Consider the following 13,734-nt stretch of genomic DNA (forward strand, 5'->3'; position numbering starts at 1 on the left):
TGGTCAGTATCACTTCAATATACATATATACAGTCAGTGGTCAGTATCACTTCAATATACATATATACAGTCAGTGGTCAGTATCACTTCAATATACATATATACAGTCAATATACTTCAATATACATATATACAGTCAGTGGTCAGTATCACTTCAATATACATATATACAGTCAGTGGTCAGTATCACTTCAATATACATATATACAGTCAGTGGTGGTCAGTCAGTGGTACTTCAATATACATATATACAGTCAGTGGTCAGTATCACTTCAATATACATATATACAGTCAGTGGTCAGTATCACTTCAATATACATATATACAGTCAGTGGTCAGTGGTCAGTAGTGGTCAGTATCACTTCAATATACATATATACAGTCAGTGGTCAGTATCACTTCAATATACATATATACAGTCAGTGGTCAGTATCACTTCAATATACATATATACAGTCAGTGGTCAGTATCACTTCAATATACATATATACAGTCAGTGGTCAGTATCACTTCAATATACATATATACAGTCAGTGGTCAGTATCACTTCAATATACATATATACAGTCAGTGGTCAGTATCACTTCAATATACATATATACAGTCAGTGGTCAGTATCACTTACAATATACATATATACAGTCAGTGGTCAGTATCACTTCAATATACATATATACAGTCAGTGGTCAGTATCAGTCTTCAATATACATATATACAGTCAGTGGTCAGTATCACTTCAATATACATATATACAGTCAGTGGTCAGTATCACTTCAATATACATATATACAGTCAGTGGTCAGTATCACTTCAATATACATATATACAGTCAGTGGTCAGTATCACTTCAATATACATATATACAGTCAGTGGTCAGTATCAATATACATATATACAGTCAGTGGTCATATACAATATACATATATACAGTCAGTGGTCAGTATCACTTACAATATACATATATACAGTCAGTACAGTCAGTGTCAGTATATCAATATACATATATACAGTCAGTGGTCAGTATCACAATATACATATATACAGTCAGTGGTCAGTATCACTACAATATACATATATACAGTCAGTGGTCAGTATCACTTCAATATACATATATACAAGTGGTATACATCAATATACAGTCAGTCAGTGGTCAGTATCACTACAATATACATATATACAGTCAGTGGTCAGTATCACTACAATATACATATATACAGTCAGTGGTCAGTATCACTACAATATACATATATACAGTCAGTGGTCAGTATCACTTCAATATACATATATACAGTCAGTGGTCAGTATCACACAATATACATATATACAGTCAGTGGTCAGTATCACTTCAATATACATATATACAGTCAGTGATTATGTCACCAGTGGTCAACAACAATATACATATGCTCAGTTTTGTTCCAGTAAGTTATGAACCATAAGTACACTTCAATATACATAAACAGTCAGTTATTGTGTCACCAGCAAAAACTTTGCTCAGTTTTGTTGAAGTTATGAACCGTCCGAATCGGAAAACTCCGGAAGTGGATATGAAGATACGAAGATAAAAATATATAATATTTGTAATATTGATGTTTTTTTCTAACGTTGTATTTGAGGAGTTAAACAATAAAGATAGTTATAATAATAAAATACAGTTTCATGTATTTGTCTCATATATTGTGTGCTCGGCCGGCCGGCGGGCCATTTCACGGCAGACAGCAGAAAGAGGAGCCGAACGAGTCCCCCCACCCACCCCGGAAGAACTACAAGTGCTCAAGCTTTGTAACAGCTTCTGTGGCGTTTCTTATGGGAGTTGTAGTTTTAAAGTATATTGGTATATTTCTCATAAGTAGAAGTTGGCAGTGTATAATTTTGGATACACCCTGGGGTTTTTGGGATGGAGAACACACTGGTGTCATCAGATTTTAAAAATCGAATCGTTAAATAGGTGAATATAGCTTATTACCATATTTGACAGTGCTTACAGTGGATAAACTTTGGTGACCATATCTACATGACAGCTGAGGTCCAGAGCTTTCTATAACAGCTGGTTTTATGTGTGTAGAACCTTCTGTTGCTAAATGACAGGCCTTCATACATGGACTGGGTTCAAGGTTCAGAGGTCAATATTTCAAAGCAGGAGTAATGTATCCTCTTCAGACTGACATATGTTCCTCTCCAGGTTGAGACCTTTCCAACGATGTGTTTGCTATAGTCCTACGACAACGTTTTAATTTTTACACATCATGGAGACCACTTAGCAGGAGATAGCCTACTTTATTGTCCCCAGAGGAATATTTGCCTTGAGTTCAAATGCTTCACAAATAACACTTGACATATTGTTTTATCATACAGCTGACATACTTACAATAAAAAACAACATGAACAAAGTGATATAGGCTAGACTGAAGCACATCACACAGCAACAATCTATTGCTCATCTTTCACAAACAGTGACAAGAGCAACACAACCATGCTTCATATCATGAAGCTATTGCACACCCTCAATCTCAAGCAACATTATTTAAAGTTTTAATTGAGGTAGGTCCAAATTAGGCCTATATCATCATCAACGTTTTTATAGTTTAGAAATGTTAAGTTTACCCATATCTTCTGCCAGAGGATAAGAGCTCATACTTGGCATGGAGAATAAAGATAGAGCAGACCATATTCTGTGTGCTTGCCTGGAGAGACTGGTTTCTATTCCTCTACACAACCTTCATGAGAGTCATAATAAAATTCTCTGTAATGCAGCCTTGTATAACATAAACCATCTGATTCACCGTGGGTGTCTGCTCTAAATGATAACACACACTTTCAACACGGGCCTTCCAGCCAAAGGTGCATGTTGTCCATATGAACACCATTGGGCCTATAGGAGCAGAGCCGATGGATTGGTTCATCATTTATGACCTCTGATATCCTCTGACCCAGCTCTATCTCCAGAGTTACCTCAACTTCAGTTTCAAGTGTGTGTGTGTGTGTGTGTGGGGGGTCAGCTTTTTTTTATACATAAGTAGGGGGGTGCACCAAGGAAAAAGGTTGGGAACCACTGTTCTGACCCATGTCATGACCCTTTTCTCAGCTTGTGAAATGGTTGAATGAGATGTGTGAGTTTTGTCTTTGTGCAGTAGTGCTGAGGTAGAAGTGCCAAAAATGCCATATATACACAAATGTTGTATATGTATACATACCCAAACAAAGCTATATACATCTTACTCAGTGAACAAAAACCTCGGTAACAATCTGCTTATCCTTTTAATTTCCTGAAAATGCTTCTTAAAACTAGTCCCTTCTTAATTTTGAAAAGGTAGTCTCAGTAAAGGCTACAAAGGTTAGGATGGCTACAAGCTGTAACCACGGTGATTGATATGAGGATCATCTTCTGAATATAATAATGAATATGTTAGGCCTACCATAAATTGATATTTCAAAAAAGTAATTTATTTAAAACAACTAATAATGCAGTGTGATTTTAAATCAAACTAAGTCCCACACATAAATATACTTATGTTTTTCCCCTTTAGTCTTTGCTATTAATATTCATCAACTGCAAAATTAGAAAATTGCGTTTTTAAATAACTATGTATGGAGAATTAAATAAAAAAATGCTTCTCTTTGTATATAGTTTATTGTTTTTCACAACAGTACAATTCAAAACAAATGCAAATTAGTCAAACAAGCCATTAGGCTGTATTTCTAAACACTCAACTGTAGGTTTTTTATATAGTATATATAAGGCAAATAAAAGTGCTAAATATAAAACACAATTTTTTCATTATTAGTATTTTATTGTGTAAATTCTCACGTAGGCCTACAATGTGGAACATTCTTTCACAGACGAGATGTGGAATTTCCACGTCACTTCCGCGGATTCGTTTAAACGTAGACAAATACATGAAACTGTATTTTAATATTATAACAATCTTTATTGTTTAACTCCTCAAATACAACATTAGAAAAAAAACATTAATATTACGAATGTTAGGCCTATATATTTTTATCTTCAGATCCGCCTTACTCACGTCACTTCCGGAGTTTTCCAGGGATTCGTTTAAACGTTATTATGGTTCATAACTTACTGGAACAAAACTGAGCAACCTGTTGTTGCTGGTGACACAATCACTGACTGTATATATGTATATTGAAGTGATACTGACCACCTGTACTGACCACTGACTGTATATATGTATATTGAAGTGATACTGACCACTGACTGTATTTTATTATATATCATAGTGATACTGACCACTGACTGTATATATGTATATTGAAGTGATACTGACCACTGACTGTATATATGTATGCTGGTGATACTGAACCACTGACTGTATATATGTATATTGAAGTGATACTGATTGACTGTATATATGTATATTGAAGTGATACTGACCTGACTGTATATATGTATATTGAAGTGATACTGACCACTGACTGTATATATGTATATTGTAGTGATACTGACCACTGACTGTATATATGTATATTGAAGTGATACTGACCACTGACTGTATATATGTATATTGAAGTGATACTGACCACTGACTGTATATATGTATATTGAAGTGATACTGACCACTGACTGTATATATATATATTGAAGTGATACTGACCACTGACTGTATATATATATATTGTAGTGATACTGACCACTGACTGTATATATGTATATTGAAGTGATACTGACCACTGACTGTATATATGTATATTGAAGTGATACTGACCACTGACTGTATATATGTATATTGAAGTGATACTGACCACTGACTGTATATATGTATATTGTAGTAATACTGACCACTGACTGTATATATGTATATTGAAGTGATCCTGGCGTTAAAGACCAGCTGATCGCTGCCCGATTCTTTGAAATGAATGGCCGCATTGCATTGTGGGATAGGCCTATCGGCTTTGAATGCTTCCTGCTCGGATCATATCGTAATGTTCTGTATTAACCTATACTGTAATATTTCACCGGTAATAAGACTGAAATAATATTATTAAAGTAAAGAAATGAATACCATGATAACATCTAAATAAATGTTGATAGATGTAGCATTATAGTTTAAAAAATATAAATCAACAAAAAAGCAATCCAGCTTCCCTGGCCGAAATATACCGAAATAATAACATTAAAAGAAATACATATAAACCATGATAATATCTCGTGAATAATGTTGATTAAAACAGCGGTTATTGGGCTAAAAATACCAATAACTGTCACAGATTTCGAGTTAAGGGGGGGGGGTTTTTTCTTTCGTCGTTCTTTCGACGGTGAGGGAATAACATGAATGTCTATCTGACGGACCCCCTCGTCGAAAAATAACGTCAAGGGTACCCCTATTTGGTTGAAACTTGACGCCAGGGTCCTTGACCATGCGTCATACATTTGACGAGTAGGGAGTGAGACTGTGTTGCACAGAACGGATCGTGCAGGCAGAACGGACAGCTAGATTCAGTCTAAAATAACGTTAAGTCAAACATAACGGGAAAAGCAGGCTACAGCAAAATTAAGACTTTACAGTAACAATAAAGACAAGTATTGAGTGATTGTATTTTAAATGAGCACAAGTAAAGCAGAACTGACGTAACAGCTGTTATATATGTTAACGTTTGTTTTGAAGTTTTATTTTGAGGGTCTTTTAAAAGTTTGCATGCTGTCTCAGCTACCGGTTAGCCGAATTAGCAGTTAGCTAAACTAACATTAGCTTAACTGTGGAGGCTGACGGACGGCAGACCGCTACAATCAGCTAGCGGTTAGCCAAATGAACTGTTAGCTAAAGTAACGTTAGCTTCCCAGTGGAGGCTAACGGCAGACCGCTATAATCACCTAGCGGTCCGCCCAAATTAGCTATTAGCTAAACTAACGTGAATTCGCTATTAGCTAAACTAACGTTAGCTTCCCGGTGGAGGCTAGTGCGGGAACAGATCGGGTAGTGTCGTAAATCATCGTACCACAGCGCATGCGCGAACATGTTGCGCATGCGCAGAACGGATTGTGCAGTTGGAACGGATCGGGTACTGACAGTCACTTTAATCGATGATTATAATCCGAGGTTGGAGGGCGGGGCTTACCTGACCAATGAGGTTGATGGAGGACTCCATGTGACGCAGCTGATTGTTCTGAGCATCAAGCAGACTCAGCACGCTGCTGGCCAGACAGCTGATCTGGTACGCCACGCTGGCCAGAGACCGCGTGGTGAAGTTCTTTGTTTCCTCCAACGCGGCCAGGCTGCCGTCACCTGACTGATACACACAGAGACACACATAGCTTAGCTTAGCATAGAGACACACATAGCTTAGTTTAGCACACAGACACATATAGCTTAGTTTAGCATAAAGACACAGATAGCTTAGCTTAGCACACAGACACAGATAGCTCATCTTAGCACAGAGACACACAGATAGCTTAGCTTAGCATAGAGACACGTTTCCTCCAACGTGGCCACACTGTCGTCACCGGCCTGATACACACAGACACTGTGCAGTTGTTGTAGTATGAGTACCTGTATGTAGTTGTTGTAGCAGTAGTCGGCCACGTTCAGCAGGTTGTCGTAGTTTTCCAGCAGAGCCTTTCTGGCGTTCGGGGCTTCCTCCAGAATCTTCATCACTTCCTCTTCCAGCTTCTGCTCCTTCACCTTCATCACTTCCTCTTCCAGCTTCTGCTCCTTCATCGCTGCTTCAGAGACAATACTTCACTTTCTACTCTTTAAGTACTTCCTACAGAGTATTTCTAAAGGGTTCGCACACACACACACAGACACACACAAACACACACACACACACATAGAAACACACACAGACAGACAGACACACACACACATAGACACACACAAACAGACACATACACACACAGAGACACACATAGACACACACACACATTTCCATTATCCGTTACTTTCTACGTGTACTTTTTACTGCACTACATGTATCTGACAGCTTTAAATACTTCACAGATTTCATAGTTAAAACAGTAACATGCTTCTTCTTGATATTTCTATGATAATAAAAGAACTCAGACTACTTGTACTCTGATTGCATAAGTCCATTTGTCTAATAATACTTGTTTTTACAGAAAGAGGAACATTAATCCGCAACTGAACAATGACCAGTTTGAATACTTTTATTGGAGTAATCTCAATACTTGTTTCAGCAGTAGAAGTGCTGCAGAGAGCTGCTGACAGACCGGAAACATTTAGCATCCATACTATATTATATATATGTGTATATATATATATATATATATATATATATATATATATATATATATATATATATATATATATATATATATATATATATATATTAGGGTTTATACATTCTCCTTTTAAATTAAATTTAAAAACTCACCGGAAAGAAGAAAATAATCCGCAGGATAAGTTCACGTGTGAACAAGTGCAGCCTCTGATGCTGTCTGTCTGTCTGTCTGTCTGCCTGTCTCTCCGTCTGATGGTTTCTGTCTTTCTGTCTTTCTGTTTCAAACATCAACCTGCAGCTCAGCAGCCAAAGATCCTCCCTGCTGCTGAAGACAACTCACTCCTCAGAAATACGGAAACCGTCCCAGGCTGTAATGTAACCCTACAGGACTAATCTTCAGCAGCACTTAGAGTCCACTACAAGTTCTGTTGTTGCTGCTGACAGACTCAGATTATTATTCTAAGTGTCTGACAACATTATGGGATGGATCCCTACAGAGATAGACCTTTTAGTTAAAGAGTAAGATCCTTTTAGTTTAACATGAAATCACCATCACCAAACTCACCAGACTCCATGTAAATAATCAGGACTTTTATCATCGTAAAACACACTTCATTCAAAGAGGACAGAAACTAAATAAAACTATCAAAAGCCATCTTGGTTCATCTTTCCACTGTTCCAACAATCACCACTCTGGTTAGGTTGAAATAAACCCTTAATTCACCCATTTACATGTGGAGATATGCTGGCTCTATACACGCTAAAAGTCCTGATTATTTACATGGAGTCTGGTGGAAATATGCTGGCTCTATACACGCTAAAAGTCCCGATTATTTACATGGAGTCTGGTGGACATATGCTAGCTCTATACACGCTAAAAGTCCTGATTATTTACATGGAGTCTGGTGGAAATATGCTGGCTCTATACACGCTAAAAGTCCTGATTATTTACATGGAGTCTGGTGAGTTTGGTGATGGGGATTTTGGGGCTGTTTCATGTTAAACTAAAAGGATTTCAGTTCAGAGTGAGACCTCCTCCCTGTTTCCTCCTCTCTGTGTGAGCGTGCTCAGTTCAAACCACGTCCTGTTTCACACCAGATAATAAACTTTATTAAAAGCTGCAGTCAGTTAGAGATATTAATAACTTTGAGCTGCAACTCCTTCCTTCCTTCCTTCCCTTCTTCCCTTCCTTCCCTTTTTTCATCCTTCTTTATTTATTCTTCCTTTACTTTCCTTCTATCCTGCCTTTCCTTCCCTCTTCTTTCCACCCTTGCCTGGGTTTAAGAATCAACACATCTACAGTAAAGTAGTATATGTGTGTCTGCAGCACCCTCTGCTGCTCTCACTGAGACGCCACAAACACTCATCTATCAGTCCAAGAAAGAAGGGAGATTGTAGGGAAGAAAAGCACAGGCTCCAGTTTAAAACTCTGACACAGGTTTACAGTCAAAGCTAGGAAAATACCACATAAATCAAAAGCAAAAGGGTTTAATATACAGATATGTAGATTTAATATACACTGCATCCAAACGTTAAGGAAACTTACAAAAACACACTGAACATATCAGGAGATTCTCAGGTTTATATCCCAGCACAACAGTTTTCACTGATGTTATTGTTTATGGAATTCATGGACATCACTTGTCGCCCAGGGCGACCGGGTTAGACATCACTTGTTGCCCAGGGCGACAGGTCAGACATCACTTGTTGCCTGGGGCAACCGGGTTCCAGGGCTGTTTCCGTGGAGCTCTTTCTTTATCTTTCTTCTCCAGAGGCTTCAGGTGGCACGACAACACCAGGTCTCTACACACACACACAAAAAACACACACACACACACACACACACACACACACACACACACACACACACACACAACACACATATACACACACACAAACACATATACACACACACACAAACACATATACACACACACACAAACACAAACATATACACACACACACACACACACACACACACACACACACACAAACACATATACACACACACACACACACAAACACATATACACACAGACACACACACACACACACACACAAACACACACACACACACATACAGACACACACAGAGACACACACACAGACACACACAGACACACATACAGACACACACAGAAACACAGAGAAAAAGATTTATTGCCAGGTAAGTAGCACATACTAAACTGGTTGTAGGACTCTCTGTGGTACGTGAACTGGTTGTAGGACTCTCTGTGGTACGTAAACTGGTTGTAGGACTCTCTGTGGTACCTGAACTGGCGGTAGGACTCTCTGTGGTACCTGAACTGGCTGTAGGACTCTCTGTGGTACCTCAACTGGCTGTAGGATTCTCTGTGGTATCTAAACTGGTTGTAGGATTCTCTGTGGTACCTGAACTGGCTGTAGGATTCTCTGTGGTACCTGAACTGGTTGTAGGATTCTCTGTGGTACCTGAACTGGCTGTAGGACTCTCTGTGGTACCTGAACTGGCTGTTTGTGACTCTCTGTGGCACCTGAACTGGCTGTAGGACTCTCTGTGGTACCTGAACTGGCTGTAGGACTCTCTGTGGTACCTGAACTGGTTGTAAGACTCTCTGTGGTACCTGCACTGGCTGTTTGTGACTCTATGTGGTACCTGAACTGGCTGTAGGACTCTCTGTGGTACCTGAACTGGTTGTAGGATTCTCTGTGGTACCTGAACTGGCTGTAGGACTCTCTGTGGTACCTGAACTGGCTGTTCGTGACTCTCTGTGGTACCTGAACTGGCTGTAGGACTCTCTGTGGTACCTGAACTGGTTGTAGGACTCTCTGTGGTACCTGAACTGGCTGTAGGACTCTCTGTGGTACCTGAACTGGCTGTAGGACTCTCTGTGGTACCTGAACTGGCTGTAGGATTCTCTGTGGTACCTGAACTGGTTGTGGGATTCTCTGTGGTACCTGAACTGGCTGTAGGACTCTCTGTGGTACCTGAACTGGCTGTAGGACTCTCTGTGGTACCTGAACTGGCTGTAGGACTCTCTGTGGAACCTGAACTGGTTGTAGGATTATCTGTGGTACCTGAACTGGCTGTAGGACTCTCTGTGGTACCTGAACTGTAGGACTCTCTGTGGTACCTGAACTGGCTGTAGGACTCTCTGTGGTACCTGAACTGGTTGTAGGACTCTCTGTGGTACCTGAACTGGCTGTAGGACTCTCTGTGGTACCTGAACTGGCTGTAGGACTATCTGTGGTACCTGTGCTGGTCGTAGGACTCTCTCTGGTACCTTAATTGCCTGTAGGACTCTCTGTGGTACCTGAACTGGCTCCAGGATTCTCTGTGGTACCTGAACTGGCTGTTTGTGACTCTATGTGGTACCTGAACTGGCTATTCGTGACTCTCTGTGGTACCTGAACTGGCTGTAGGACTCTCTGTGGTACCTGAACTGGTTGTAGGACTCTCTGAGGTACCTGAACTGGCTGTAGGACTCTCTGTGGTACCTGAACTGGTTGTAGGACTCTCTGTGGTACCTGAACTGGCTGTAGGACTCTCTGTGGTACCTGAACTGGCTGTAGGGCTCTCTGTGGTACCTGAACTGGTTGTAGGACTCTCTGTGGTACCTGAACTGGCTGTAGGACTCTCTGTGGTACCTGAACTGGCTATAGGACTCTCTGTGGTACCTCAACTGGCTGTAGGATTATCTGTGGTACCTGAACTGATTGTAGGATTCTCTGTGGTACCTGAACTGGCTGTAGGATTCTCTGTGGTACCTGAACTGGTTGTAGGATTCTCTGTGGTACCTGAACTGGCTGTAGGACTCTCTGTGGTACCTGAACTGGTTGTAAGACTCTCTGTGGTACCTGCACTGGCTGTTTGTGACTCTATGTGGTACCTGAACTGGCTGTAGGACTCTCTGTGGTACCTGAACTGGTTGTAGGATTCTCTGTGGTACCTGAACTGGCTGTAGGACTCTCTGTGGTAACTGAACTGGCTGTTCGTGACTCTCTGTGGTACCTGAACTGGTTGTGGGATTCTCTGTGGTACCTGAACTGGCTGTAGGACTCTCTGTGGTACCTGAACTGGCTGTAGGACTCTCTGTGGTACCTGAACTGGCTGTAGGACTCTCTGTGGAACCTGAACTGGTTGTAGGATTATCTGTGGTACCTGAACTGGCTGTAGGACTCTCTGTGGTACCTGAACTGTAGGACTCTCTGTGGTACCTGAACTGGCTGTAGGACTCTCTGTGGTACCTGAACTGGTTGTAGGACTCTCTGTGGTACCTGAACTGGCTGTAGGACTCTCTGTGGTACCTGAACTGGCTGTAGGACTATCTGTGGTACCTGTGCTGGTCGTAGGACTCTCTCTGGTACCTTAATTGCCTGTAGGACTCTCTGTGGTACCTGAACTGGCTCCAGGATTCTCTGTGGTACCTGAACTGGCTGTTTGTGACTCTATGTGGTACCTGAACTGGCTATTCGTGACTCTCTGTGGTACCTGAACTGGCTGTAGGACTCTCTGTGGTACCTGAACTGGCTGTAGGACTCTCTGTGGTACCTGTGCTGGTCGTAGGACTCTCTCTGGTACCTGATTACCTGTAGGACTCTCTGTGGTACCTGAACTGGCTGTAGGACTCTCTGTGGTACCTGAACTGGCTCCAGGATTCTCTGTGGTACCTGAACTGGCTGTTTGTGACTCTATGTGGCACCTGAACTGGCTATTCGTGACTCTCTGTGGTACCTGAACTGGCTGTAGGACTCTCTGTGGTACCTGAACTGGTTGTAGGACTCTCTGAGGTACCTGAACTGGCTGTAGGACTCTCTGTGGTACCTGGACTGGTTGTAGGACTCTCTGTGGTACCTGAACTGGCTGTAGGACTCTCTGTGGTACCTGAACTGGTTGTAGGATTCTCTGTGGTACCTGAACTGGCTGTTTGTGACTCTATGTGGTACCTGAACTGGCTATTCGTGACTCTCTGTGGTACCTGAACTGGCTGTAGGACTCTCTGTGGTACCTGAACTGGTTGTAGGACTCTCTGTGGTACCTGAACTGGCTGTAGGACTCTCTGTGGTACCTGAACTGGTTGTAGGACTCTCTGTGGTACCTGAACTGGCTGTAGGACTCTCTGTGGTACCTGAACTGGTTGTAGGACTCTCTGTGGTACCTGAACTGGCTGTAGGACTCTCTGTGGTACCTGAACTGGTTGTAGGACTCTCTGTGGTACCTGAAGTGGCTGTAGGACTCTCTGTGGTACCTGAACTGGCTGTAGGACTCTCTGTGGTACCTGAACTGGTTGTGGTACCTGAACTGGTTGTAGGACTCTCTGTGGTACCTGAACTGGTTGTAGGACTCTCTGTGGTACCTGAAGTGGCTGTAGGACTCTCTGTGGTACCTGAACTGGTTGTAGGACTCTCTGTGGTACCTGAACTGGTTGTAGGACTCTCTGTGGTACCTGAAGTGGCTGTAGGACTCTCTGTGGTACCTGAACTGGCTGTAGGACTCTCTGTGGTACCTGAACTGGTTGTAGGATGTCCCTCTCTGGGTGACGGCTCTCAGTTTGGCGGCGTTCTCTCTCTCGTGTCGCTGCTCTGACTCCACCGCCGCCCGCAGCTCGCTCTCCAGCGCCGAGAAGTCGATGACATCGCGCTCTGACCTCGCCATGACCTGATGATGTCACACGGGTCAGATAATTAGGACAGTTATTCACCGTTAGCAGCTAAGCACACAGACGTTAATAAATAATAATCTGGTTTCATATTTCATTCTATTCATAGACCACTTTTCAAACCTCCTGGTGACTAAATCCTGGAAGAAACAGGCACCTTCCCACATGATCCAGGTGGAACAATAAGAAGTAGTAATAAAGGGAAGAAAAGAAGCTAATCATTCAGCTTACTGCACTTTAAAAACTACATTTACCTACTACCAGTTACATTTAAAACTACAGTTACTCAGCGTTAGCTTCAGGCTAACCTCACACAGCTAAAATAATAAGAATCTTTCTTTATGGAGCCTTTTCAAATGTTACAAAGTGCAAAATAACACACAGCAGTGATCCAAACAAACAACAGCGTCCTGAGGCTGAACAGTGTCGCTAAGAAATGTTTGAATGTCCTGTTGTAATCTGAACCATTTTCATAAAGGTTCTATAGCACTAATTTGGCTTTCTTTCAACCAAACTGTCAAAGAAAGCAACATGGATGGTTCCATACAACTCTCTCACAAGTTAAATACATGATCAGTTCACTTCTTTCATTCAATCTGGCTGTTTGATTCTATTTTAAAGCATTTGGAGAAAATAATGACATAAGAACCTTGAAAAAAAAACAACAAAAATGTCAAAATACTTGGAAAAAAATGGACAAAATGGGGAAATTAGTGTGCAAAGACATCGGAGAAAACGTAAAAAAAAAAAAAATTGTGAAGAGTGACAAAACAGCGGGGGAATCAACAAGTGTAAAAAAAGAGCAAAATGTTGAAAGCAAAACTTTTTATTAAAGCGTTGACCCAGAAAAAGTAAAAGTTACACGGTCAACGGGAAGACAAGAAAAAGAAATAAAAGG

At 41.1% G+C, this 13,734-nt stretch overlaps 2 protein-coding genes across 6 annotated transcripts in view; both read right to left on the reverse strand.

The window, feature by feature from the left end:
- abi3a (ABI family, member 3a) overlaps positions 1-7,461 on the reverse strand; it is a 31,393-nt gene extending 23,932 nt beyond the window's left edge. Inside the window, exons 1-3 of one of the 3 annotated variants that reach the window (XM_028599765.1) lie at positions 7,351-7,461; positions 6,507-6,676; positions 6,076-6,246 (exon numbers count right to left, since the gene is read on the reverse strand). In XM_028599765.1, coding sequence (XP_028455566.1) covers positions 6,076-6,246; positions 6,507-6,674 — 339 coding nt within the window. In that variant the 5' untranslated portion in view covers positions 6,675-6,676; positions 7,351-7,461. Of the gene's footprint in view, positions 1-6,075; positions 6,247-6,506; positions 6,734-7,350 lie in introns of all 3 variants that reach the window. The other 2 variants (XM_028599766.1, XM_028599764.1) reach the window with 2 other exon arrangements.
- Positions 7,462-8,669: 1,208 nt separating this feature from the next.
- dnaaf19 (dynein axonemal assembly factor 19) overlaps positions 8,670-13,734 on the reverse strand; it is a 17,746-nt gene continuing 12,681 nt past the window's right edge. For all 3 annotated transcript variants that reach the window (XM_028598632.1, XM_028598631.1, XM_028598630.1), the window contains exons 2-3: positions 12,684-12,835; positions 8,670-9,000 (exon numbers count right to left, since the gene is read on the reverse strand). In XM_028598632.1, the coding sequence (XP_028454433.1) occupies positions 8,898-9,000; positions 12,684-12,832 (252 nt within the window). In that variant the 5' untranslated portion in view covers positions 12,833-12,835 and the 3' untranslated portion in view covers positions 8,670-8,897. The remainder of the gene's footprint in view (positions 9,001-12,683; positions 12,836-13,734) is intronic.

This window comes from Perca flavescens, chromosome 15, assembly GCF_004354835.1.
Source record: "Perca flavescens isolate YP-PL-M2 chromosome 15, PFLA_1.0, whole genome shotgun sequence".
NCBI lineage: Eukaryota > Metazoa > Chordata > Actinopteri > Perciformes > Percidae > Perca > Perca flavescens.